Below are 27,193 nucleotides of genomic sequence, written 5' to 3'. Positions count from 1 at the left end.
GTGTGGCCTGTAAATAATGTCATTTGCAGTGTGGTGCGCCTTGGGTATTTCTTTGAGTCAGTGAGTGTTTGTATAAGGTGTAGCTCGAGTTACATAAATGGGTTTAGACGGGTGCAACTAGAAACAAACGGTAAATCTGCATAATGCAAATAGAAAACAATATGCTCTGGAATAGGCAAACATGGTTGTGAGTGTACATGGTGGGAATGGAGCTTGGTGGTAGCAGTACAGCCATCTGTGGGAATGAATACTATTACATTGTGATACTGATATCGCTGTTACTGTATCTGCAGAACTGCTTGTATGCGGTTATTTTATTCTTATTTGCATAGCATGTGTGTGTGTGTGTGTGGAAGGACCTGTTTAAGTTATATGAGCACGTTTCCTGCATCCATGCTGTGACAATCTGTGTAACCACTAAATTTGCATGTGTTTTCAGCCTTTTTTGTGCGATGGCGAACCCCACTGTGAGGTTTCCGGTGTCAGATTTTAATGGTGAATTCTTTATCTTTTGTCATCTCTTCTTTTCTTTCATTTTCCGGCCACTTAATGTCCCTATAACTCCGTGTCTATCTCTCCATCTTTAGCCCCCCCACCACCGCTTCTGCCATCATTCTGTTCGGGAGTGCAAACATTTGGAAGCTATTGGACCAAGAAAAAGTGCTGTGCCCATGCGTGGCACAAATGGCTACAGAATCATTTTATCGCCAAAATCATTTTCAAATGTCCTGAAAGCCAATCTAGAACTGCTACACCAGGGGTGCTCAGACTTTTTCAGCATGCGAGCTACTTTTAAAATGACCGAGTCAAAATGATCTACCCACTACAAAAATGCAAAACATCTATTTATTTTCAAATGTATTGAGGATTATTTGTACGTACAATGTATGTTGATGTACCTTACATAACCAAATGAGCCAATATTGCAAAACACACATAATTAACTATTAACATTTTTTGTAATTACCTCCACATTACTCCACATTTCCTGCGATGGTAGAATGGCATATGAAGCAAACGCACTTCGAAAAAGACATTGTGAAAAAAAAGTCCACCTCCCATTCCGTATGGAAGTGATATGTTTTTGCCTTTTTACTTGGTCCAGCTCCTTCACTCATTTTAGTGACCATAAACTTTAGCGAGGGCTTAAAATCTAACGCAATTCACCGACTAGCTTAGCACTTTGCATCGTTGTTTACGCATGAGCGGTGACCTAAAGGTCAAAATTCAGTTGTCATCTGACTGGTTGTCCTGTATGTCAATCAAGTAACGGGGATGGATGATAGGCTGACATCGTAAGTTCTGCTGCACTTAGAGACGTTGTTTGATTTGATTGGTCGCCCGAAGGGCAACATTCAGTTGTCATCTGAATGGCTGCCCTGTATATCAATCAAGTGACGGCATTGATGCTGGGATGATATTTTTTTAATGTCACGCCGCGATCGACCAGCGATCGACCAGCGATCGACCAGTACCACCTCCGCGATCGACCGGTAGCTCGCGATCGACTTAATGAGCACCCCTGTGCTACACGACTCTAAGCATGCACACGAGGCCACAAGGCAGCAAAGCAGGAGCTGCAATGCCCTAATAGGCTTTCCCTCAAATGGCGATGCCATGCAACTGGTGCAAGAACTCAAACTGACAAGAAAATCATTCGACCCTGCTCTGAAAAATGACTACCTTGAAACCAAAAAAATAAAAAGGTAGCTCAATGTTTTTGTTGAACTCTGTTTGGATTAGCAGGCCCAGCAGTGTCTGCATGCTGCCGTGCTGGTAATAAAGACATGCAGCGGTAGCAGTGAGGCTACTGGAGGGCAAACAAAATGAAGTCAGTGGCTCCTGCTGCTACAGCCTTCTTACAGTGAATGGCTCTATGTAAATATTTGATTGTATTTATTGTTCAGTGTCTCGTGTGATGTCTGGCTATTGCTTTGTTTATCCATTATTCATTGTTGCTCATTGACTTCTGGCGCACAGATGATAAAATTAAAAATGACTTTACATATATACACTAGTGTACTGAAGTATTTACTGAAGCCATTTCACAAAAACATGAGTCATTTGACACGGATCTGTATGTCAGCGGCAAATTCTTCAAGTTACATTAAAAGTAAAAACTGGGAATCATATGCAAAGGTGCCTCCTATAAGTCTGGCTGTATAGTAACCAATTTATTGGTTGCAAAACCACCATTAAATCACCTCACCACAAATACATGCTGAATACACAATACACAATACACTGAACCTTATCGTCCTCCCTCATAAACATATTAGAACACCCCACAAATACAGTTTATTCGTCTCTCGCCACATTACGGCTCAGGGCTTCACACTGTCACTATTTTCAATAGGAATGAATAAATCATGCTGTTTTGTGGTTGAAGAGAGAAGAGGAGTACAGAGAAGGTCAGAGGGAGCTGCTTTGTGTCTTTGTAGATCAGGAGAAAGCCTATGACGGGTGCCTACAGAGCAACTGTGGTATTGTAGGAGGAAGTGGAGTGACAGAGAAGTACGTATGTTCAAGAGGTGCAGGACATGGATGAGGACTGGAAGACAGCGGGAAGATGTGCTGGAGGTGTGACAGAAGAGTTCAAGGTGGAGGTGGGACTACATCAGGGATCAGCTCTGGGCCCCTTCTTGTTTGCTATGGTGATGGACAGGCTGACAGATGAGCTTAGACAAGAATCTCCATGGACTATGATGAATGCAGATGACATTGGGATTTGTAGTGAGGGTAGGGAACAGGTGGAGGAGATGCTAGAAGAGTGGAGGTTTGCCCTGGAAAGGAGAGGAATGAAGATTAGCCGCAGCAAGACGGAGTATATGTGTGTGAATGAGAGGGACCAAAGTGGAAGAGTGAGGTTACAGGTAGAAGAGATACAGAAGGTGGAGAATTTGAAGTACAACAGTCCAGAACAATGGAGATTGTGAAAAGGAGGTGAAGAAGCGTGTGCAGGCAGGATGGAATGGGTGGAGAAAAGTCAGGCGTGATGTGTGATAGAAGAGTTTCAGCTAAAATGAAAGGAAAGGTATACAAACTGTGGGGAGACCAGCCCAGGAAGCAGAACTGGAGGTAGCAGAGATGAGGATGCTGATGTTGTCATTGGGAGTGACCAGGATGGATAGGATCAGGATCAAGAGATAGTGAATATATTGATAGAAGGACGCTGCCAGGTAGGAGGCGTAGAGGAAGACCAAAGAGGAGGTTTATGGATGTAGTGAAGGAGGACATGAGGGTAGTTGGTGTGATACAGACAGATGCAGAAGAAGGCTTGGATGGAGGAGGAGATTGGTTAGCCAAAAGAGAAAGAATATTTAGAAGGAAGAAGAAGAAGAAAGAAGATGCAGCAAAATAACATTTACGATTGTTTGTTTTTTTTTACATCATACTGTGTGTGATAATATGGTTGAAATGAAAGTACAGAATGTATGGTTGGTTATTTATGATGGAAACAATTTCAATGTGTCATTGTATGAGTTGAAACATCGGAGCACACAGACATCATTGCTGCATTGTCAAAATGGAATACTAGAGAACACAAAAGTATGTGTTGTGAATGTTTTGCAAGACATGTCAATCAATCAGTCAATAATGCGACTCATGGAGTCACAGAGTCCAACACAAACGCCACTCGGCCGTGGTGTGTTTTACGTAGCGACCTTTATCTGAAAAGAATAGCAGACATGACTCAACACGAGCTATTCATTGGATGACAGACAGGCACCACGCCCGCTGTCAATACGGAAAAGGGGCATAGCTCCCATCTGATTAGTTTGCTTTTGTAGATTTAGATGTGGTTGAATACTGTCTAGTATTATAAATGCATATTTAATCAAATTGTACGTATTCAGGGCCTAATTGAAGTATTTTCAAGCATTTAAAAATTGTAATTAGTGAACATAGAAATATAAGGCATTCAAAATGCTATAAAATGTAACACAGTATCTGCCACTAGGGGGCGCCTTTCAGACGCAGCATCTGGGAAGTGACGTGTGTGACGTCACCTGGATAGAGTTGACTGGTAGCAGCGTAGAGAGCGGCCGATAGCAGCTCCTGAGGGAACGCTCATTGCATTTGTTGTCTGCTTGTTAATAAACCTGTGATGTGCATCATAGGTGCAATTCCAACATGTGAGTCTGTTATTTATATGTATCTAAGGTGGCTTATTTTCTATTATTACGTGTACTATATTGGGTAACACACAGGGGTGTTGTCTGGAGCGCTACGGTAATGGGAACAACTGTATTTAGAAGGTAAGAGAAGGTTTTCTATGCTCTGGCTATGAGGATATTTCATTAATGTCGAATTGGCATGATTGGTCACAATTCATATGCAATATGTTTCATACGTATGTGGAGGGGAATGAGATTACTCACAACATCTAGCTAAGGAGGCAACACGGATCCTTCCTGCTTATTCGTCCTCTGCTAGACCATGTGTGTTATCATGTGTTTATGAGCAAGGGCTGGCAGGTAGTGCTGACTCTATTTGTAGAGGGCAGCCATAAATAAACACTGGAGACTGATGATGTCCTCTATTTAGGGTAAACTCAACCAATAATAATAATAATAATAATAAAAAACAAAAACATCGATGCCATGATAAATGAGAAACCCTGAGCACCACAAAACTGAAAATCCAGCCATTAGTGTAGGAACTATTTGTGTTCCACAGGAACACGTTCATGCAAGACCATAATGAAAGGCTGCTGTCTCCTTTGGCCTCATTTATCATGGCGACTCTAATAGAGGCTGAGATGTCACAGCAAAGTCCCAGCCACAGTAAGAGTGGCTGATAGATGTGACGCGAGTAGTAGGAGGAGCCCGACGCTCATATTAACTATGCAGGAGTTGTGCTGAAAAAGCTCTCCGCTTGGCTACAGCACTCGAACGCACCGCTAACCATCTCTGTCATGCTGCTCAAGTAATTAATAACAAGATATGGAACTATAACAGAACCTCTGGGAAAGTCTGCATCGTTCCTCAAAGCAAATGGCTGTCTACAATAATTCCATCTTCTAACATACTTCTATGTGGTCATCTCTAGCAGAAACAAATCCTGTCAATTAAAGAGTCATTCTTCAATGATTTCAGTTTGAACACAGGCAAAATATATTTTCCGGTAAACGTATGATACATTATAATACAATTCCAAATCTGAAAAAAGCATTCTCAGTGTCGGAAAACTCATTTGTATGAGTTTCATTTACAAGAGGAGTTATTTCTTGAGGGAATCCATTGATCGCTCCACAGTCTGCTTGGTTGTCAAAGGAGGAAATCAATGCCACAATCGGGTTTCTTCATTAATTTGGATTGGAAAAAAAAAGCAATTTGGCCTGTGTGTTGACTAATGTCTTTAAAATATATCAGAGATCAATCTCAACGGTCCTGTCGCAGTGGAGCTGGGTCACGGGTCAGGTATTAGACATGAGGGATTTCAGGGAATTCTAGTGGCAGATCTGAAGGCTCAAAGGCAGCAAAGTCCTGCTACCTGATCCAATTTTCCATTACAGTCTCCTTTAATCGCAGTGTCTGACAGGAAATGATGAAAGGGTGTTGAAGGGGAGAGGATGGGATTGTGAGCAAAGGGATGGAGTCCTAGAGAGATGTAGCTAGGTGTGAAATGTGATGACATTGGGGGAGAGCCTCGGGATGTTTCCCAATTCAAGTGCTACTTCACACCAAATTGTTTACTTGCTTTACAAAGAACATCAAAAAGAAGCTGCTTCTCCAAAACACAAATTGAAGAAGCCACCCATGGTGACGATAGTCGGACATTTGGTTGACAGCGGTATTAGGGTCAGCAAGTCTACATATTTGGTGGCAGATCGTCCAAGTCCAAATGACGGGTGTTTTTAAAGTGTGGGGTGTGCCTTCCCAGAGCACGTCAGGGAAGGGGTGACCTAAAGAAGCATTGCCATCATGTATTACTGCATGTATAACTGCATGGTACCGTACTTCTACCATTTAGTTCAAGGCAACATTATCACCTCTGATAAGAATTGGGGGGTCCCAAATTGCAGACCTTTACAAACTCCTCACTGGAGACAAAACATGTTGGTGTTCTGAGGGTACCTTGCACGATGACTTGGGCCTGGACTTCGATGGTTGCATTGGCGTTGTCAGCGACACAGGTGTAGATGCCGGCGTCGTCTTGAGAAAGATTGGAAATCTGAAGACTTCCACCTCCGAGTAATTCCACACGACCCTCACTGGAGGCAGAAAAAGAGGACAAAGTAAAAATCTGTGCTGGCACTTCCTTTTTTGGCTTGAGGATGTTCGGGTAGTCCGCCCTACAACGATGGACCACATCCACCAATTTAGTACAAACTCGTTTCAGCGGTAATTCCCCGAGGCATATCCAACCGGGGTTAGCACCCTGCTAACAAATGCAATTAAATATTGAGGAAATATTTGGATATGCAGATCTCTGCAATATTGTACACGTACAAGGGGTACTGTGTACTCGTACAGCAGCATGTATTGTAGTTTATTTAAGAACTAGAAAATTCCCGCAGAAATTTTGATGGGCTTGCCACCTGTGCTGTGAACCTCGGGCCCGGTGCGCCAACGGCTACCATGCTAGCGCCTAGCAAGACAGCCTCAAGTACCGAAAAGGTTGATGCAGTCCCATAGTGTCCTCACATCATGCTATGTGTTTATTTGCCTTTAGAAATGAGTAAATTAGCTAAAATGCTAACATGCTAACAGTCATCATGCTAGCACCTAGCAAGAGGGCCTCAAGTTTAGAAAGTGCCAAGGTTGTCCTATAACCCTCCTACATCATGCCATGTGTGTATTTGCCTTTAGACATGAGTAAATTAGCTTAAATGCTAACATGCTAGCAATTAGCATTTAGCCACAGGGAGAGTTGAGAAGTTTATCTAAAAAATGAGCCATTAATCACGTTTCTACGTGGACGTATGGCTGAGCTACAAGGGCTGTGAAAAGTCTGTAAATTCTCGTTTTCCCTGGAATGTGGCTGTTCTAAAAATAGAACAGGTGTATCTAATCTAGTGGCCCATTTTGGAACGTTTTGGTGAATAGCGTCGCCATGGTTACACAAAACGTTCCAAAAAATAAATACCGCTGTAGTCCTGAGCGTCAGGATTCCGGCGATGTAACATGTTTGGTGGTCCTTCTTGCGGTTTTGGCCGCATTACGCGCACAAAAATGGGAAGATTAAGATATAATAATAGCTAAACATCACAAGGAATAACAATATGGGCTTGCATTACTGAGCAAGCCCATAACTACTGGAATTGTTACACTGCCCCAAGAAATATTTTCATTTTCTTTCATCAGCTGGCAATTAACCCTGACGACATCCAACTACAAAATGACATGGTAGCAGTCTGACATCAAGGTGACAAAGATGGTAATACGTATGTATATATAATATATAGATATATATATGTAGAATATATAGAATAATGTATTATTCTGTGTGTGCGTGAAGGACACACTAGCCTAAGGACATTGCACAGAGAGAAATATTTTAAATTGCAATCTTATAGAAACACACTGAGCGTAAAACAAGTCATTGGTTTCATCACAACCTTGAGCCGAGTATTCAAAATCATCATTTGAAACTGTTAGCATCATCATTTGAAAGTATTAGCACCTGATCCGGAAACACACAATGAACCAGTGACCTCCCATCTAAACAGCACCGCAGCTTTGATATCCTCAATGAGTCCAAAGAGAAGCGGCGTGTGGCCAAGCCGAGGCTTGATTCAAGAACCACGGCAGCAAGGAGAGGTAGGAACACACCAATCAATAGCTTACAACCACAAGTGTGCAGTCAGAACGAGAGCGATAGACCAAAGGAAAGAGGAAGCGATGGAGGGTTTAAATGCAAACATGGCAAAAGCCAAATGAGGAGGGCAAAGACGGTACGCACATTTAAAGAGTGGAGGAGTGAAAGCGTTGCCGTTTAATTCTTTTTTTTGGCCTCCAGTTGAGCTGCAAGGAGGGCTTCCATTGCCACTTTTTTGTCCACTCCATGAGAGGTCTGTGCTGGATGGCACTCGACCCCCATATTTGTGCCACCACTTGGCTGCTACTTCAACAACATGCTATCAGCAAGCACGGCATTGATTTTCTAAATAAGTCTCTTTTCACACCAAAAAGAGAAATCATCTGATGAAGGTGCTGTCTATCATGGTCGGGTATTGCAATGGGGGGGGCTAATGTTTGAACATATCCTTTCCTGCTCATAGCATGCAAACCACACCCCCACATGACACTCACATGCAGGAAAAGGTGACATGAGCTTCTAAGATTGCGTGTATGTGTTTATGTTTATGCGTGCACATGAGTTATTCATGTTACAAGTTACTTAAGTTATTAATACGACTGTCCAAAAATAGCGACAGCAGCTTATATATTTAATTATGTTACATTTTGTTGCTGAATTAACGCATGCGCATAATGGCAAGCTACACGTCTGTTATGTTGGTACACGGCACAGCGAAGCGCACCCCCCCGAGTCACACACCGTCTGACGCTTTCTGATCTCAGCACATCAACAGCAGTTCAATTCCAACACCATATGTGCATCGCTAACTCTCAAAAACGCCTCTTCATTCATTCTCAGAACAACACCTCCTTGTTCTCCACCACACTTGCTTAAGCTACATTCATTTATTACGTCTTTATTATTTATACTGTACATATATGAGGTCTAAAGAGACAGAAAGACAAAGACAAACAATAAATGCATATTACTCAAAGTAACTCACTCTTGAAGTAACACATAATGAAAGTAACTTTTTGGTACACAAACCTCCATAATTGTCTCTGTTATTACAAATGGTGATTAATCGGAATGAATGAATTCAAGAACTTGGATTAATCTGCTTAAACTGGAATAGTGGCTTTTTTATCGCTGATCGTCTTTCAAAGTGGTGCAGGTTTCTAGGCTTGACACACTTATTGACGTAGCGCTGATAGTGACTCTAGCAGCAACTGCGGCATTGGCATGATGACGCTTTTATACGGACGACAACGCCCACATCAATTCCCAAGTCGGAAGGTGAATAAAAACTAAAAATGAGTTGTTTTGGTTCATAGAATGTAGGACTCAAATGTTAAAAGTCTTTGTGTGCATTGATGACTCCCTTGTGAGCATCCAGAGCCAAGGTAATGGAGCTGGGAGGCTGTGCATGTCCAATCGCCCTGAAAGAACATTTCCTCTGAAAGACGTCCCTCAGTTCACAGCATTCTACGTTTCCTCTCACCAGGACAACCATTCAGACTGTCAGCCTTTAGTGGCGCATTGACAGCTTCCTCTGGTATTTGAAAGCCAGGGTAACTTATGGGACCACCACGCAACGTATTCAAGTAAACGCAGTATTTACAAGAACTTTGAGATCCAGCACTCGTCTTCATAGAGAGGAAGAGATAATATTAATTGGACTGAAATGATTCTCTGAAGTGCCTTTGTTTATGGACTTTTCATTAAAGATAATCTTGCGCATCATACATACATACAATATTACATCTTATCCAAGCCAGACCAGGAGAAGCGCAGGAAAATGGAATGGAATGGAATGGAATGATCATACCCAGCAGTGTAAACATAGCCTTAGTCTAAAGGCATGGGCCCAGTTTTAAGGTATACCACAGTATGAATAGGTCACGGTTTCTAAAGGACTAAGTCATATCCTTCCTGCAATATGACAGAAAGTGGAGGAGTAGCCACGACATGTAAATCTGTTTTGTGTTGTTTACTCACAGTCGGAACTGGGTTTTGATATGGTTTTGATGTGGTTTCGATGTGGTTTTGATGTGGTTTTGATGTGGTTTTGATGTGGTTTTGATGTGTTTAAACCACGGTCATGGGCTGTGTTGCCAAAAGTCTGGCAACTTAACCGTGGTGGCATAGATAGCATTGGTGTTAGCGGTTTCATTGGCAACGAGTGGTCCAAGTATGGCCGCACTGTCATTGTTGTCGGCCAACCCATTACCCTTGTCGAGGGTCACCAAATGTGGAGGTAAGATTCCGAATGCGACAGGAGTCAAGGTTACGTGAAATGAACTGTTGACTCTGCACTGAACAACAAGCAACAACCACATTGATAAACTCATTGATGATCAACTCCTATGTCCACCATATTGGAAAGTGGAGTTCGTTGGTAGTTAGGAAGCACTTTGGGCCATGTGACCAATCACAACGGAGGCGGGCCATGGGCGGAATAAATTAAAACACACCGATTTGGCGGCAAGCACAAATCCAAGGAATTACAGATGGAATGTAATCTATGGAATGAAATCTAGAACGTTTTCTGTCCGGGTCATTGTGTGTAGCTGCTCTATAGGAGACCACAACTCAATACAAAGGGTGGATAAATGAGCATAATAGGTCCCCTTGAACCTTTGGACGACCAGGTGTGTATGAGGTTTATTCAGAAGCAGAGCGAGGGTGCCATCAACTATAATATATATATATATATATGAAGTAACACATTTGAATGAATGTTACATATTATGTGACTATAACTTGTTATTCCAACTCCACACACGTTCTAGATTTCATTCCATAGATTACATTCCATCTGTAATTCCTTGGACATGCACATGTCGCTTGTCGCCAAATCAGTGTGTTTTATTTTATTCCGCCCATGGCCCGCCTCCGTTGTGATTGGTCACAGGCCCAAAGTGCTTCCTTTATATATGTATTATAATGTATTCCTGAGCAAGGGAGAACCAGTTGCACCAACTCCATTTGTGAATAAATAGATGTAAATAAATGTTGTACAAAATTGTTTCTGTCGATTAGGAGGCTGATGACATTCATTTAAAGACCTTTGACACATACTCGTTCTTACACTTAAGTCTTTCATATTGCTCTCCAAAGGCATGATTCACTTTGCTCGGGCACTCACATCCTCCATTAATACCCATCACTGACTGCTAAGAGTTACACACAACATATTGGGACCATTTGGCTTTTGGTTTCGTTGAACTTAAACATGGCGCTTCGCATGAACGGACAACTAAGACAAGATATTGCTCATTTGAACAGATGAAACAAAATAAAGCTAACAGAAGAGATGCATGAAATGGCATCCTACCTGCAGCTCGTTTTTCTTTCTTCCCACCTCAAATGCCAGCCCCGACTGTGTTACCTTAACCCTTTCTGCTGTTACCATACGTATGTTAAGTGCTTTAGAAAAAAGAATTCTTGAGCACAATCAGAACCAAAGGAGTCTTCTGCATCTGAAAGTATGTCAGCAGTATACTCAGTAATAATGTCAGGAATGAATGCTTTTCATGTCATTTCATCACAGAACATAATGCATGTGCTGTAGGCCACCTGATCATGTGACATGACACAATGAAAAAAAAAAAACAGTGATTAGTGATAATATTGCGCTTATTTATTTCATTTAATAGCAGATGTTCATAAACATAATATACGTTTGAAATGGACATTGGGTCACAACCAGAATCACAACAATTTCATAAACCTTAGGCACATGCGGTTTAATGTGTTTAGGAGGTGGAATTAGTTTTTATAGAAACATGTTTCTATTAGGGGCGGCACGGTGGTCTAGGGGTTAGTGCGCAGACCTCACAGCTAGGAGACCAGGGTTCAATCCCACCCTCGGGCATCTCTGTGTGGAGTTTGCATGTTCTCCCCGTGCATGCGTGGGTTTTCTCCGGGTACTCCGGTTTCCTCCCACATTCCAAAAACATGCTAGGTTAATTGGCCACTCCAAATTGTCCGTAGGTATGAATGTGAGTGTGAATGGTTGTTTGTCTATATGTGCCCTGTGATTGGCTGGCCACCAGTCCAGGGTGTACCCCGCCTTACGCCCGAAGACAGCTGGGATAGGCTCCAGCACCCCCCGCGACCCTCGTGAGGAAAAGCGGTAGAAAATGAATGAATGAATGAATGTTTCTATTAGTTTATTGATTTCCCAGGCTGAGTTTAAGTACAATGATATATGGTTTCATAAGAATCCCCAGGCTTTTATTTCTGTATATAAATATTGATAGAGTTGTGTGTACAGTACATGTACTATTAAACACAGTCAATTTACTCCATAATACAGCATAGACAAAAAGGTAGAATGGCATTTTTCATTTCCCTCCATACTTCCAATTCTACATATAATAAACATAAAGCCTTTAAAAACACCCAGAGGGAAGGCTATGCATGCACGTGTGCTTTTGTGGCTTCGAGTACGACTGCACTGTAAACACGCTTGTGGGTTTCAGCGTTTCATACTGCCGTCTGATTTCCAACAAATCCCCCACACCACGCCTTTGTCTTCCCACACAAATAAATGCAATATTCACAGTCACATCCCAATGAAGTCAAGAAGACGAGGAGTCTGGGAGGCGGAGGAGCGGCAGGATTTCCAATGAAGCTTGATTTCCATGCTCTGCCAATTGGTTGTTTGCAGGGCACCATGCATAATTCATCCATTTCATTGACTGACTGCTGGCGTATTTTATTAGGCGATGGAGTGATACTCCCCAGAACAAAAGATGACTTTTCATGAGTGTCATCAGGAGTTGTGTATACAAGGAAGCCAGATAGCATTTTCTCCGTGCCCCCAAACCAATGATGTCAATGACATCTCATGTTGACAGACTACAAAAACAGTGTAGTCAGCATGGAAGGTGCTGAGTTTAGTCTGAAGGAATTATGAGCTTGGTGGTGGACAGATATAGATATAGATGTAGACAGATATATGGCTATAGCAGGAAGTCATATTACAATAACACGGTCCCATTGGGATGAAAATCTATACTAACAGTGTAACTATACATTCATTTATTTGTGGTGGCCCACCACAAATATATTGGCTTGCACTCATTCATAAACACACTATAATGGGACTGTCTGTGCAGCTTGTCTTTACAATAAAACATCAAACATTCACCGGCCGTCATGGGTATTTCGGCCTGGCGCTGCGAGCACGACTGTGAGATATTAGACGTACAATGACGTGTACATCACACTTACCGAGTGGGGGAAACACCATGATTATTTTGATAAAAATGTGACGCTGCATGAAATGAAACCAACACCCGTAAGTCAATAACATGCACTCTTGTTTAAGGTTGAAGAACAAGAGACACGATGTGGGTGGGTACGATGGGTGGGTGGCCATTATGTGTTGATTTGCAGGTACCGCAATGTTAATAATTGACAAATTTCAAACTCAACATGTTCTTTTTTTCTCAAAATGGTGTCCACTATAGGTAGTAAACAAAAAAAGTGACATAAAAATATATATATAATCTGGTTGCAGGTGTTGATGATCGGGACTAATGACAATTCAGAGTTACGAGGACTTGAAATCATACACCATACAAATAGTAAACAACAAAAATATATATGTATTGTTTAGCCAGGTTTGTCCAAACTGCAGCCCGGGGGCCATTTGGGGTCCGCCGCTTGTTTTTATTGGCCCACGGCACATTGTAGAAATTCAACTAGACAAAAAAACAATGTGAAAAAGAGCTAAATGGTGTGATATTCTGATAGGTATGAATAATACGGCATCTGCATCCTTTAACCTTCTAGACAGTCATCCCGCTAAGTGGGATTCCTTAATTATTATGAGAGCCCTATCATATAGAACAGCCCCTATTTTCACCTTTACACTCATTCTAGCAGCAAGAATCTGAGAATATAAGCCGTTTAAGACATAAATAAGACTTGTGCTAGTGTGTGTTTCAATAAATGTCTTCCGGATGTGTGAACAGGAAGTGATGTAAGGGATTCAGAGTTGAGTTTTATCTGGATTCCAGCCAGTACGGCCACAACAGTCCCCCTTGATGATGATGATGATGACAATATAATAATAATAATAATAGACCGTACCCACCACGAAACAGCGACCATTTAATAGTACTGTTCTCTAGTTCTTATGCTGCTAAGTTCTCATATTGTGGAAATGAAAATAAAGTAGTTCTAGAAATGTCTGGCACAGGAAAGTTTGAGGGAGGAGCGAGCCGTTGGGGAATGATTATCTTCTAAAACGACCACACTTGGCTTTGTGTTGTGTTGTGCAAAGGAGTGTGATGGTAGAGATACAAACAAGATGCACGGCAAAGTTGGAGCATCTGCATCAGAAGCTCAATGTGATATAATTCCCTGCCGTCTCAGACACGCCCGGACTTCACTGTGCTGCTTTGAAGCATTCTCAAAAACTTGATTTCAGATCCCCGGCCTTGATGTTGTCACTTTGAAGGCCCTGTTTGCGCCGCGCTCCCAAGACCAATTAGACTCTCTTTCCTTTCTCTCCACCCCACACCATGTACACCAATTAAGAACTGACAGCACCGTCGTCTAACTCCCAGCTATTGCACAACAGGAGGCTCAAGGACAACCCAGCTATTCTTTTCATTTGTCAATGTCACAGCTAAATCAAAACGTGCTAACGTATTTGCTGCACAATCCAATTCCACTCTGAAGGCAGAAACAAGGGAGTTCACTTGAATGTCGTCATTCAGAGTACACTTGTTAATTACCAGAGTGGGGACCCTCGGGGGCAGGTGTGTACCCTTGATAGAATTTGGTAATTAATACAAGCTTGATCATTAAAAACCCTTTAGTCTGCTCCCATTGGAGATGAATGTTAGGTATTCCAGACTTTTAAATTGATATGTGCAATCCACCATGTGGATGGGAGAGCAACAATCTGGTTCCATCCAAAGTGGATAACAAAAAAATGGACTTACATTAGAATTTCTCATTCACTCATTTGGAGCCTATCCCAGCTGTCTTGGGGCGAGAGGCGGGGTACACCCTGGACTGGTGGCCAGCCAATCCCAGGGCACATATAGACAAACAACCATTCACACTCACATTCATACCTATGGACAATTTGGAGTGGCTAATTAACCTAGCATGTTTTTTTTTTACTTCTAAGTGGCGTCATTAGGACTATTTTAAAATGTTCTTAAGCCCCCCTAAATAATTTGGTATTTTTTATTGATTTTTTTTTTTTTTTTTTTACAAAAAAATCTCTGACAAATTTAAGCAAGCCAATACTAAGAGCTTACTACTACTAGTAGTAGTACTAATAATCCTTTATTCATTTTCTACCGCTTCTATCGCGGGGGTGCTGGAGCCTATCCCAGCTGTCTTGGGGCGAGAGGCGGGGTACACCCTGGACTGGTGGCCAGCCAATCCCAGGGCACATATAGACAAACAACCATTCACACTCACATTCATACCTATGGACAATTTGGAGTGGCCAATTAACCTAGCATGTTTTTGGAATGTGGGAGGAAACCGGAGTACCCGGAGAAAACCCACGCATGCACGGGTAGAACATGCAAACTCCACACAGAGATGGCCGAGGGTGGAATTGAACCCTGGTCTCCTTGCTCTGAGGTCTGCGCGCTAACCACTCCACGGCCGTGCCGCCTAGAATTTCGCATTGTAGAAAAATAAAGTATTGTCTGTACGCAGGTACGGTCCTGTAGAAGTGCTGGGAGAATGTCAAAGGAAGTTCTCCGAGAGGGAATTCAGATGTACTTCCCGAGCTAATGAGGCCCACACGAGTGTTAGGCTCCTCATTTGTGAACTTCCTCTCTGCTGGAAAACTGGCGACCTCATCTCACGCATGGAGTGTCTGGAATACCACGACCAGGTCCACCCTGGGGTGATTTTTGGCACACGAGCATTACCACCTTGGGGAGTAGGCACTTTTCCTCCAGAGGAGAAGTCATAATACAGACTCTGCTACTTTCAAATGGATGATATATTATTCTCAAGGTTCTTCCTACAAAGGCGGTTAAACAACTATTATCTAGTATATTTATGTCTATTATATCTTTTTTCTTAAATAGCAATTTTTATCTGTGGAAGTGAACAGGCTTCCTTAACATCAGAGCACATATTTGAAGGTGGACTTTTTATAATAAGCCTCTTGATCATTTTGCATATGTAGTAGTGCTACATCTGTACAGTTACATTTTGGTGCAGAGCCAATACTATCTGCCCCCAAGCCATGGCCTTCCTACTAAGCATTTTCATTTTTCCCACCTCTCATCTCCTCCAACATCACATCCTATGGAGAGTACTTCAACTCTGCTAATTAGGTCCAGCCGGTGGGCACTTGGAATTTACAGGCGCTAGATAGACCAGCATGGGTGCAAACAATCCTGGAATTGAAGAACTTGGTTATTTTCTCCCGACTTTTATTCGGAAACATTCATCAATCGACTTGGTGGCTTAACCACGTTCTTTAACCCTGTATTAGGGTTGGGCGATATCGACCTTAGCATATTTCGCAATATTTTGGGGATGTATCGCGACATGCGACATAAAACTATATAAAATGTCAATTCAGCTACAAACCTTAAGCCATATAATACACTCTAAACACTCTCTAATTGTCAAGCACATTTATTTATCGGTTGCATGTTTTCACCATTTGTGGAGAATGGCTCTCACTGTAGTTTGCTGGAGCCCCAAAGCTTTAGAAATGCCTGTATAACCTTTTCCAGACTGATATATTTCAATTAATCTCAGTTATGTTTTAATGGGGGGCAATGACTTTTTCACACCACTGTATCTGACAATGGCTGCTTTGGCGTGGTTCTTCATTCCAATAAAGTGATAGTTGATCAACCACCTAATTGTCATCCTCTCAAAGGATCTCCTCAGCAAAAGCTGCAATATTTTATATCACAACCAAAACATCACAAACTGAGATGTGAAGTTGTGAACTGGGTGGATTATGTGTTTCCCAGCATGCTTGGGAACGAAATATCATAAGTAAGTACAGTAATAAATAAACAATAAGTACAGTCAGTAAAATAAGTAATAAGTGCAACAATGCCGCCGCACACAAAAAAGCAAATTCTAAACAACAAAAATAAGACAAAAAAATGTGATATTGATCTTCAAAAGTTGATGTACACACTCCTACCTTTCCTCGAGCAGCTTGTCCTTAAACATCCATCGAACGTGTGGTGTTGGAAAACCCGTGGCCACACAGGGGAGCAGGACGCTGGCACCCAGCAACTTGGTCACAGACACAGGCTGCATAAGGAACTCCAACTTCCTCTCTTCTCCGGATTCTGGAATGAGGGGGGTGAGAAAGTCTCGGTTATGGCCAGGGTTAAACTTGGCTTGGGTTAGTCAGCCACAACATCATCCTTCACATTAACGGGGTCATCTATCTTTAAAAAAAAAACTTCAAAAGCTCTCATGTCTGCGCCACAGTTGTTCTTGACACCAAAACCAAGAGCGGCAGCAGTTTTTCACTGTTACTGTGTTTTAATTACATCGAAAATTGTTTGGAAGCAAGGGGGTAAAAGATCAGAAAAAATAATGGTAATGGTAATGATAATGGTTTTATTTGTTTTGAACATGCATCAGATTCCAATTGAGTGCATCCCATAATCAGTTCCCAGTTCCACATGTCCAAAAGGAGTAGGAAGAAGCAAAGCTTATTAAATCCTACCCCTCCATCTGGTACTTTTACAATCAGTAACTGTTACATTTGTTCACTTCCTGCTTTCCATAATACAGTTTGTTTTTTAATATTTATTTATTTATTTGTCACCACTCACTCGCATGTCCAACATAAAAACGACAACGACCCAACAACTAAAGGAGCGCGCATCTGAACTAAATAGGTATCACAGAAAATGGGAAACAGGTGTGGGAGATAATGGAAATCAACGGAAAACAGAACAGAGCAACACAGGAAGTGAATACAAAATAAGGGCATGAACCAGGAACAGAGGAAAAGAAGAAAACGCCTGCTCTGCTGCCCGGACCGTGGCTACAAGGGACCTCAGAAGTGGTTTGGGCTCTGGGGGGGGGTGGACTGTGGCGTCAAACCGCTGGGCACGGGAGCCGGGTCTTGGGAACACCTGGGGCTGCACCGCTTGGGCACAGGAGGAATCTGGGACGCCACGCAGCTTGGCACGGGAGCCGGGTTTTGTGGAACCTTGGAGCTGCATGGTTTGGGCACAGCAGGGGAACGTGTGCCGTGTTCCTCTTTGTGTTGCACGGGAGGCAAACGACTATGTTGCGTAGTCTTTGGACAGTCTTTGTAGTTTCCATTGGTCTGTTGTTGTAATGATGGTTATAAATTGTAAACACAGGAAGATGATCGCTGATGTCTTTGATTAGCAGGCCACTAGTGGTTTTGTTATAAAAGTCATTGGTGAATATATCATCAATGAGAGTGGCACATTGGTCTGTTATTCTACTTGGTCTGGTGATTTTGGGAAACAAACTAAAGCTGTACATTGTATCTATAAAATCGTCAATTACCTTGTTCTTGTGTGGATTCAGCAGATCAATATTGAAGTCTCCACATATGAACATAGTTTTTTGATTCTTATCTGAAAAGGTTGTTTTGATCCAATCTTCAAACATTTCTGTCCTTGAGTGTGGCGTTCTGTATAAACAACTTATGTACACGTTTTGGCTTTGTTCTTTACAGATTTCAATTGTTATGCATTCTAAGATAGTGTCAATAGCAACTGACATATTCTTTACCACTTTGTAATGTAGTTGTTTGTCCACATACAGGGCCACTCCTCCTCCCCTCGTGTTGTTCCTGTTGATGCAGGTCATCGCATAACCTTCCAACTCAAAGTCTGACTTTATCCTCGTTCAGCCAGGTTTCCATTATTGCGATTACTTTGAAAGGTTCCTTGAACACATTCAAATATTGTTTGATGTTGTCATAGTTTGCATACATGCTTCTGCAGTTTATATGTATGATTGACAAGTTGTCGCCAATATTTAAATTGTTGTTGTATTCCTCTTCTGTATAATAACGACAGTCAATTCTCATGTGGGAAAATGTGTGTCCGGATCTATGTCCTTTTCCAATTCCAATTGTTTGTGATTTGTCGAGCCAAAGATGTCCAGTTGCAGATCTTCTTGTGTCGTAATGGTAATGTTTAAAACGTTTTCAAAGTTAGAGTAATTGTTAGAGGAATTTTTCCAGATCCTTGATACTTCTGACAATGAGCACACTGGTTTCCGGTCCTCCATTTAACTTTATGAAAATTTTGCAGTTGGCACGCCAAGTAGCTTGGCTCTTTCCCTGCTTTCTCAGTGCTTTCTTTGCCATTTCAGCATTACGTTTGGTCAGGTGGTCATTCATGTAGACATTTGTACCTTTCAGCTTCTTTCCTTGTTTTAGTACAGCGCTCTTGGATTTCCTGTTATTGAACTTGGCGATGACGACGGCGTGGTTCTGTTCCTGCCATACAGTAGGATGTCCACATCTACCTCTTTAGATGTGAAGAAATCCACTACTTGTTGCTCCGTTGAGGCGACATCCATTTGGTCTGCTTCCTCACTGTTCCTGACTGCCAGGCATAAGACCTGGGTTTGATCCTCTATCTGATCTTGATCTTTGATCTTCTACTGTCGCTATTATGTCGTCCATCCTTGTATTCTGATCCATGTCGCCCATTGTATTTTTCAGCTCCTGAATTATTTTGTCTTACTCCTCATGTTGGTATGACTCTCCCCTTCATTAGGGTTCGAACGTGCTCATCCATCTTCTGTTCCGATTTTTCTTCAGAGTCATATTTTGCAGTTCATCAATGTTTTTTCTTAATTTCTTATCCATGTGATCCGTCCTCCGGGTTAAGTAATCCACCTTATTTAGCAGCTTCGATAGCATCTCCAGTATGCTACTCTCCATTAGCGGCTGCAGCATCAGGGGGAGATAGCTTCCGGTGGGAATTGGCGGCGGATCTTTGAAAACTTTCTCCGTGTCTATAATTGTGTCTGGAGTGCTTCGGCCCGAGCTACATGAGCGCCCAGGTACAAAGAGGTTCACTATTTTGTCCGCGGGGCGAACCCTTCCTCTTGGATCTCCGCATAGTTATGGTTGCTAAGCAACACCTTGTCAACAGAGACCGTTGTTCGCCTATTAGCTTGCTTTTACGACTGTCTTCGATATTTAGTGTTTGCTGTTATAGCGAATATAGTCTCTCACCACTCGATGTTACAGCCCGGAATGTCCCCACGAAGGAGTTTAAAAGCAGCTACCAGCTAGCTAGCCACCAGCTTGCTAGCTAGCCTAGCCTAGTAACGGCTGTCGACTCCTTACAGTTCGTTTTGTGGTGAGTTCAGACCAGACCTCCCGTGTCCTGAATTAAGACAGCTTCTCAGCAGAGTAATTGGAGGTGCTGACACGAGTCATGGTCCCAATGTTCCCGACACAAACTTAAAAAAACTTAAAAACTCCGGCAGCCAAGTCTTTCTACAAGTGTCGACAAGCACGCTAGTTACTTAATTCCCAGGCTACCACAGACCACATTTAAATCAAAAAATAAAATGCTTTTGCTGTCACTTAAATCGATGTTATAACTGCTAAACTCTCCCTGCCACAGCTCTATGATTATCTGTATTGAGTCACGCTTTTGACACCCCCACCCAACACACCTTGGAGGAGACAAAGATATAAATGCCCCGCTGGGGCTCTTGTTGAAGACTAATTTACGATTTTTAATATCTTCTCTTTGCTGGCAGGATCCTGGTGCCTAACAACTCAGTAAACAAAATGAGTAGAAGGATGAGATGAGACAGTCCACAGAGGAATTCACAACTTCTAAGGCTTTCTCTGATAAGACCACCAGAAGCAACACCGGTCTCCCTCCAGCTGGCCACATTTTTATGCGAATGAAATGTACTTCTTAATTTAGGAACAGCAGTACTCACAGTTAATTCTGTTCAAAATAAGGATCGACCGATACATCGGCCGGCCGATATATAGGGCCGATATTTGCGTTCTTTACTTGAATCGGTATCAGCCGATACGCATGTGGGTTCGCCGATGTATTTTTCCGCCGCATGATTTACAGACATGCATCCGCCGGGCAGCCAACCCAAGTTTTTTTTAAACATGGGCAGCCCCGCAAAAAACCTGTAATGACCACATTTTCACTATCAATGTCGTGCTAAGATTTTCTGCACTTAATAAACGCGCGCCTACGTAAGCAGTCTTTGAGTTCGTACACACTAAGTCAGTCGGTGGTTTCCAAACAGTAGCTCATGAGCTACCAGTATTCATTTATTGTCAACTCCTATACCAACAAAATTAGAAAGTGGGGTTCGGCAGTTGTCCAGAAATCCTCTGGAGGCGAGCTGATTATAAAGTGCACTGCTAATTTTTGAGAAAATTAATTTACGTGTGCCTTATAGTGCTGAAAATATGGTAAATTAAAACAATCCGTTTTGGAAAGCCAAAGGAAATAGAGTTGGAATAGGTGCAGATTCTGGAAGATGGAGAACCCTTTCAGTGGGTGGAATAAATGAAAACAGACCGTTTTGGCAGGAAGCACAAATGAAAGGAAATACAGCTGGAATAGGTGCAGATTCTGCAAAATCTAAAAGGTTTTCTGTGCGGGTTGTTGTGTTTTAATGACAGCAATCTAACTGGGACAGTAGGACATCATGAAAATGTCTAGCAAAAATCCTCATGCTGTTTTCCGTGATGCTGCTTCAAATGCGTGATAAAGTTGGTCCTATTAAACGTCCCGTTCTGTGCCACCACGGGAAACTTGCGCATGACAAGTTTTGCAGTTTTTTCAGACCTTATCCAAAAATACTGCCACAGAGCCGACATCATTCCTACTTTATTAGCACACAGGCATCTCTGTGTGGAGTTTGCATGTTCTCCCCGTGCATGCGTGGGTTTTCTCCGGGTACTCCGGTTTCCTCCCACATTCCAAAAACATGCTAGGTTAATTGGCCACTCCAAATTGTCCATAGGTATGAATGTGAGTGTGAATGGTTGTTTGTCTATATGTGCCCTGTGATTGGCTGGCCACCAGTCCAGGGTGCACCCCGCCTCTCGCCTAAAGATAGCTGGGATAGGCTCCAGCACCCCCGCGACCCTCGTGAGGAAGAAAATGAATGAATGAATGAATGAATGGACCGACTTTACCTGGCAACATCTGAAGGTGTGCCTCCTCACTGGACTTTGACGACCCCACATTCTCCACCAAGCAGCGGTAGGAACCAGCATCACCCTCGGTGGCATTGCTGATAACCAAGGCCCCACTGGGTAACTGCACCAGCCTTGAGTTGAGCTCCAGGGGCTGACGGTCTTTCTCCCACCGCGTGAAGGGCAAAAGGTCAGAGTTGATCTCACACGACATGACCTGACTGTCACCGAGACGCACCGTGGAAGGTGCTGGCTGGCTAACAAACCTGGGCATTCCTGCAGGGAAAGAGAAGAGGCAGATGATAGACGAGAGCTAAAATATCACAATAACTAATCATTTCATTTGCTATGAGACAGCAGAGAAATATTGACAGTATCTGCTTGGCCATTGAGAACAGATGGTATTTGTTGGAGTAAAAACTATCAATAACAATGAATAATGAATCATGATTTTATGATACAACCAATCATATGAAAATCAATTTTTACTTGTGACCCTGGCTGTACTACCACACGAACAACGCTAAATACACATTGCAGTTCATATTTTGGATACAACTTCCATCCAGCACATGGATGGAAGCAGGCAGAAATGTGTCCGGATTACAAAAACATTTGACTGTTGATTGCAGTTGTTCATTTGTAATGCAAAACAGTACAGAAGGCACACAGCAGTCGTTTACAGGGAGATTTGCATGTGCTGTTTGTGCTCGCCTCTAATGTCACTGCAGCGTAAAATAATTATTTCCTGTGTTTGGAGGCATTGATCTGAAACCCACACTCCTAGGACGCCTTTGAAATAATTGCACTCCATTACTTTAATTAAGAAAAATCTCCAACATATAAACAGCAACGGGTATTCCTGGGTTAACTAGTGGGGATGAGGAGGGAAGTACCGAGGCCACTCCATCAACCATAACAAGTAGAAGTACCATGGGGACCTCCTTGGGACTGGCTGTCGTATCCGTGGGAGAGACCAGCAGGCACCGTCGTGAGCAAAAAGGAGCGATGGTGTTTGATTTCAATTTCTTTGTTTCCCATTTTTTGGTTAAAAAAATACAGTAAAAGGCGGCACGGTGGTCTAGGGGTTAGCGCACAGACCTCACAGCTAGGAGACCAGGGTTCAATTCCACCCTCGGGCATCTCTGTGTGGAGTTTGCATGTTCTCCCCGTGCATGAGTGGGTTTTCTCCGGGTACTCCGGTTTCCTCCCACATTCCAAAAACATGCTAGGTTAATTGGCCACTCCAAATTGTCCATAGGTATGAATGTGAGTGTGAATGGTTGTTTGTCTATATGTGCCCTGTGATTGGCTGGCGACCAGTCCAGGGTGTACCCCGCCTTACGCCCGAAGACAGCTGGGATAGGCTCCAGCACCCCCCGCGACCCTCGTGAGGAAAAAGCGGTAGAAAATGAATGAATGAATGAAAATATAGTAAAAAAAAATTTCCCGATATAGTTGCAAATTGTGATTAATCTTGATTAATTTGAAAACTGTTGAATCGGATCAATCATGTGACAGCCCTAACACAGTCAGGAGATTGGGAAGACCTGGGTTGGCCACCAGTCCAGGGTGTACCCCGGATAAGCGGCATAGAAAATAGCTCGCTGGGCTATAAGAGGGGGTGTGCCAATAATGAGTACACTGATGGCTAACCAAATAGCTATCATGCGGTGGAAAATGGAGAATTTCTAACAATGCTGTTAGGAGAGGCTGTAATCTTTCTGATGGGTAATTTATCACGTGTGCCCGTCTCGCCTAAACAGCACCTTAAATCCCGTGCCAAGACAGACTCCAGGGGAAATCTCACTTGGAGATAAGAGCCAAACCGCTAGATTCCCTTCAGCCGACCGGCAGCTTCTCTCCACATTGAGGTTGAACTAATATCGGCTTAGCTGCCGCCAGCATTGATATGTTTGTATCACAGCTAGCAATCACATTGTGAATAATGTCGAGAGGGACACCCCCATTACAGACATGAGAAGCATAGTCTCCCTTAGATGAAATATTACTTATATTTGTACAACTCAAAGAGAGAGCCATTGAATAATATATATGTATCAGGGGGTTTCTTTGGTAGAAATCTGCCTTTTAATAAAGATTTAATTTGTTTTTAAAATTTCATAGCAAAGATCCCGAGAATCTTTAGGACTTGCAGTTTAAGAGACTTTTATCTTTGCTGGTGACTTCATGGTGGTACCTTCATTACCTCGGTGCTTACGTACTGCTGGACAGTATAAAACTTCATATTGGAAGTGGGCATATGTGAGGATGTGAGAGTTGAATATTGCACGGCTCGACAATAACGATGTACCGATGGCCCGGGGCAAGTTAAAACAAAATTGGGGCAAGTAAATCCAATCAGTGATATTCCCGTGGGGCAAGTGCACTTTAGCATGCCGTACTGCCAAGAGTTTTTTTTTTTAAAGCGGTTCTTGTTGGGTGTTGGTAAAACACGGACTATGTAATTCCGGTGGTAATTTGCAAACCAATCCTTGCAAATCTTGATATGGACCAATCAGAATCGTTTATTTAGACCGCGGTCCGTAATCCACAGTCCGTGTTTTACCCACACCCGTTGTTCGCGATCAACCAATCAGCGATCGTTTGACTACGAAAACATCCATCATGGCGTCGCTGCCAACATGGTCTAATTCTGAAGGAAACAGCAAAAAGTGATGAAGCAGTGCCTCCTAAACAAGTATTTTATTAGCGGCAGCAAATCAAATGATGGCACAGGTGAGTGAATCACATTGCTGGGACAATTTGAAGTGGTCACAATGAAACACCACCCATTAGATCCAATACCAAGTGCTGATTTTGCACAAGCTACAAAATCTAGCGCTTCCATTTCTCGGTGGATTTTTCTCACCTTTGCTTCACAAATTATTGTTTGACCATTGAGCATTTTTTTCTGGATTAAAAACACTTTACTAGTACACAAATGTGTCTATTCAATAATGTTTCATTGTGGTGCACAACTTCTAAATATCACTGCTTACTACGACTACCATGTGTAAGGTAGCATGGCTTGCCATGTTAACATACATCTCCACAAATTTTCAGACATTCCTCCAAATACAATGCATCAGTACTATTATCTGATGAATTATCAGCATATATTGATATATGATATCATTATGGCAGTCTTTTCATTTTACATGGGGCAAGTTCGGGCAAGTAGTTCTCACCTTAAGGATTCCCCATGGGCAAGTCATTTTTGTTTTTAACGTAGAGCCCTGTATTGTATCTATAATGTGAGCATATTAATGTATGGCTGTCAGAACAGGAAATCCTTGTTTGTTTGAGTTGAGAGAACTCCTGATACAATAAATCTAGGTATTATTTATTATGACAAACGGGACTCATTCATGCTCAATGACTGCAAGTGTGACTTAAGTCAATACTTTTGTGTTGCTATGGGCCCCATCGACTGGCAACCAAGCCAGGCTTAGCCAGGATAGGTTGAAGCTCACCTGTGACCCTGAGAAGGTATGTGGTAAAGTGGTAAAACATGGATGGATGGCTGAAACAGCTTTAACAAAAACATGGTCCATTACAAAATATGAAAGATAAATACAAATATATGTTGGTGGTTTAGAGCAGTGGTTCTTAACCGCTCTGTCGGGACCTAAAAGTGGGTCACGGAGCCATTTTCAGTGGGTTGCGGGTCTGTGCCTTAAAAAATGCAGTAAATAATCCGGTTAAGGTCAATATTCAGGTTTCTGAAACATTGGAAAATTAACCGTTTACATGCCTGAGCAAACAGGGTTATGCTCCATGCTAACTGTAAACAATCAGGATATCCCCGTCAAAACAGCGACACACCGACAACGCATCATTTCCACTTCTTCTTCCTGTATACAAAAACAACACCAGCAAGGTTTCTAATGAGCAACCCGGGACTGGTAGGAATTGCCTTTCTTAGTACTGGTTAGTTTCCTCCTCGCTCCAAAAACGGGCATTTTTGCGTGCCGCCATGTTTTCAAATTCAATACTTCCTGTCAAAGACCAAAGATTCCTTTCGAATGGAAAATTTGCAGAGATATTCCTTTGATGGGGATATCCCAATAGGCGTACACATGACCCAATACTCAGATTGGAAAAGGAGTAACCCTGCGGTAATATTTATGGCTTTTCAAATTGTGTCGTTGGGTGGTTCCCCAGTCCAGCACGGTACGATTGGCCGTACTCCCAAGTATACGACCATGAGGAGCTGGCTCGGGAAGATGTCAAAGTTTAGAGTCTACGTCGGTATAGAAACTCTTGAGCCCATGGAGGCCTGACATTTTCAAAGATGAGGCTGAAATAAACGCCTCAGGTCTAATAATCAGAGAAACAAGCTTGACTTTATATTGCATGTGAGAGATCACATTTGCGGCCCAAGTGCACACGGGGGAAAGATCCCTGAAAATCATGAGCAGACATGACAGGACTTTTTTCTCTGACCGCTTCCACTTAGTCCATCTTGCAAATGCAGCACTGGAGTGATTTCTTCTAAAGCTTTTCATTCTCGCAGAGCGGGCTTGCCAAAAGATGCATGTGCTGATACGCATACAGACGCGGGAAATTAGACCAAATGGTAACTTGAAGCTTATGTGGGGATGCATTTTAATGCCAGACATGATGGACACACTTATGGGGTTCTCTTTGCAATCCCATTCCCCAGGATGCATACTAATGCCAGAACGGGACCAAATCCTTTGTCTTTCTAAACCACTTTGTGTTCATCCTATTTTGGAACAGCCAGCAATAATGAAGTCAATCGTTCACATTATTATGTCTTGCAAATGTGTGTGTGTGTGTGTGTGTGTTTGTGTGTCTAATATGCACATACACAATGGTGTGGGTCAGGAAAGGGCATTCCAGACGGGAAGTGGTGGGAGTAGATTCTAACAGCATCGATTCCAATTAATCACAATTTGGTTTAAATAGACTGGGGTGGGTGCTTGGTTTCCACCTTTGTTAAGCACCAAGTGAACTGTGCTGCCACTCTCCCACTGACACCACGTGAAGTACTTCCAAGAAAGCAATAAAGTCACAGAGGTTGATGGGTTGATGTTATGACAGGCACTTTCATTTTTTGGTTTCTATTAAATCAGACCTTTCATATAAGGGGGTAGTCCCTCAAGTCCACATAAGATCATTTGTTTGGCTTACAATCATACATTGTAATGGGTGGATCAGCCATACTGTCACCTGCAGCCTTGGATATCCAGTTAGCGGAGCTCCGTATGCACATCAAGACATGCAACTAAATTCCACAGTTGTGTCTCTGCT

The 27,193-nt window shown here is 42.5% G+C and overlaps 1 protein-coding gene across 8 annotated transcripts in view; it reads right to left on the bottom strand.

Moving 5' to 3' along the window:
- Positions 1-27,193, bottom strand: part of neo1a (neogenin 1a) — a 170,145-nt gene that overhangs the window by 56,233 nt on the left and 86,719 nt on the right. For all 8 annotated transcript variants that reach the window (XM_058046027.1, XM_058046020.1, XM_058046025.1 and 5 more), the window contains exons 3-5: positions 21,914-22,189; positions 16,913-17,063; positions 6,081-6,217 (exon numbers count right to left, since the gene is read on the bottom strand). In XM_058046027.1, the coding sequence (XP_057902010.1) occupies positions 6,081-6,217; positions 16,913-17,063; positions 21,914-22,189 (564 nt within the window). The remainder of the gene's footprint in view (positions 1-6,080; positions 6,218-16,912; positions 17,064-21,913; positions 22,190-27,193) is intronic.

Source organism: Doryrhamphus excisus, chromosome 1 (assembly GCF_030265055.1).
Source record: "Doryrhamphus excisus isolate RoL2022-K1 chromosome 1, RoL_Dexc_1.0, whole genome shotgun sequence".
NCBI classification, from domain to species: Eukaryota; Metazoa; Chordata; class Actinopteri; order Syngnathiformes; family Syngnathidae; genus Doryrhamphus; species Doryrhamphus excisus.
Note: the sequence above shows the minus strand (reverse complement) of the source record. Positions and strands in the feature narration are given on the sequence as shown.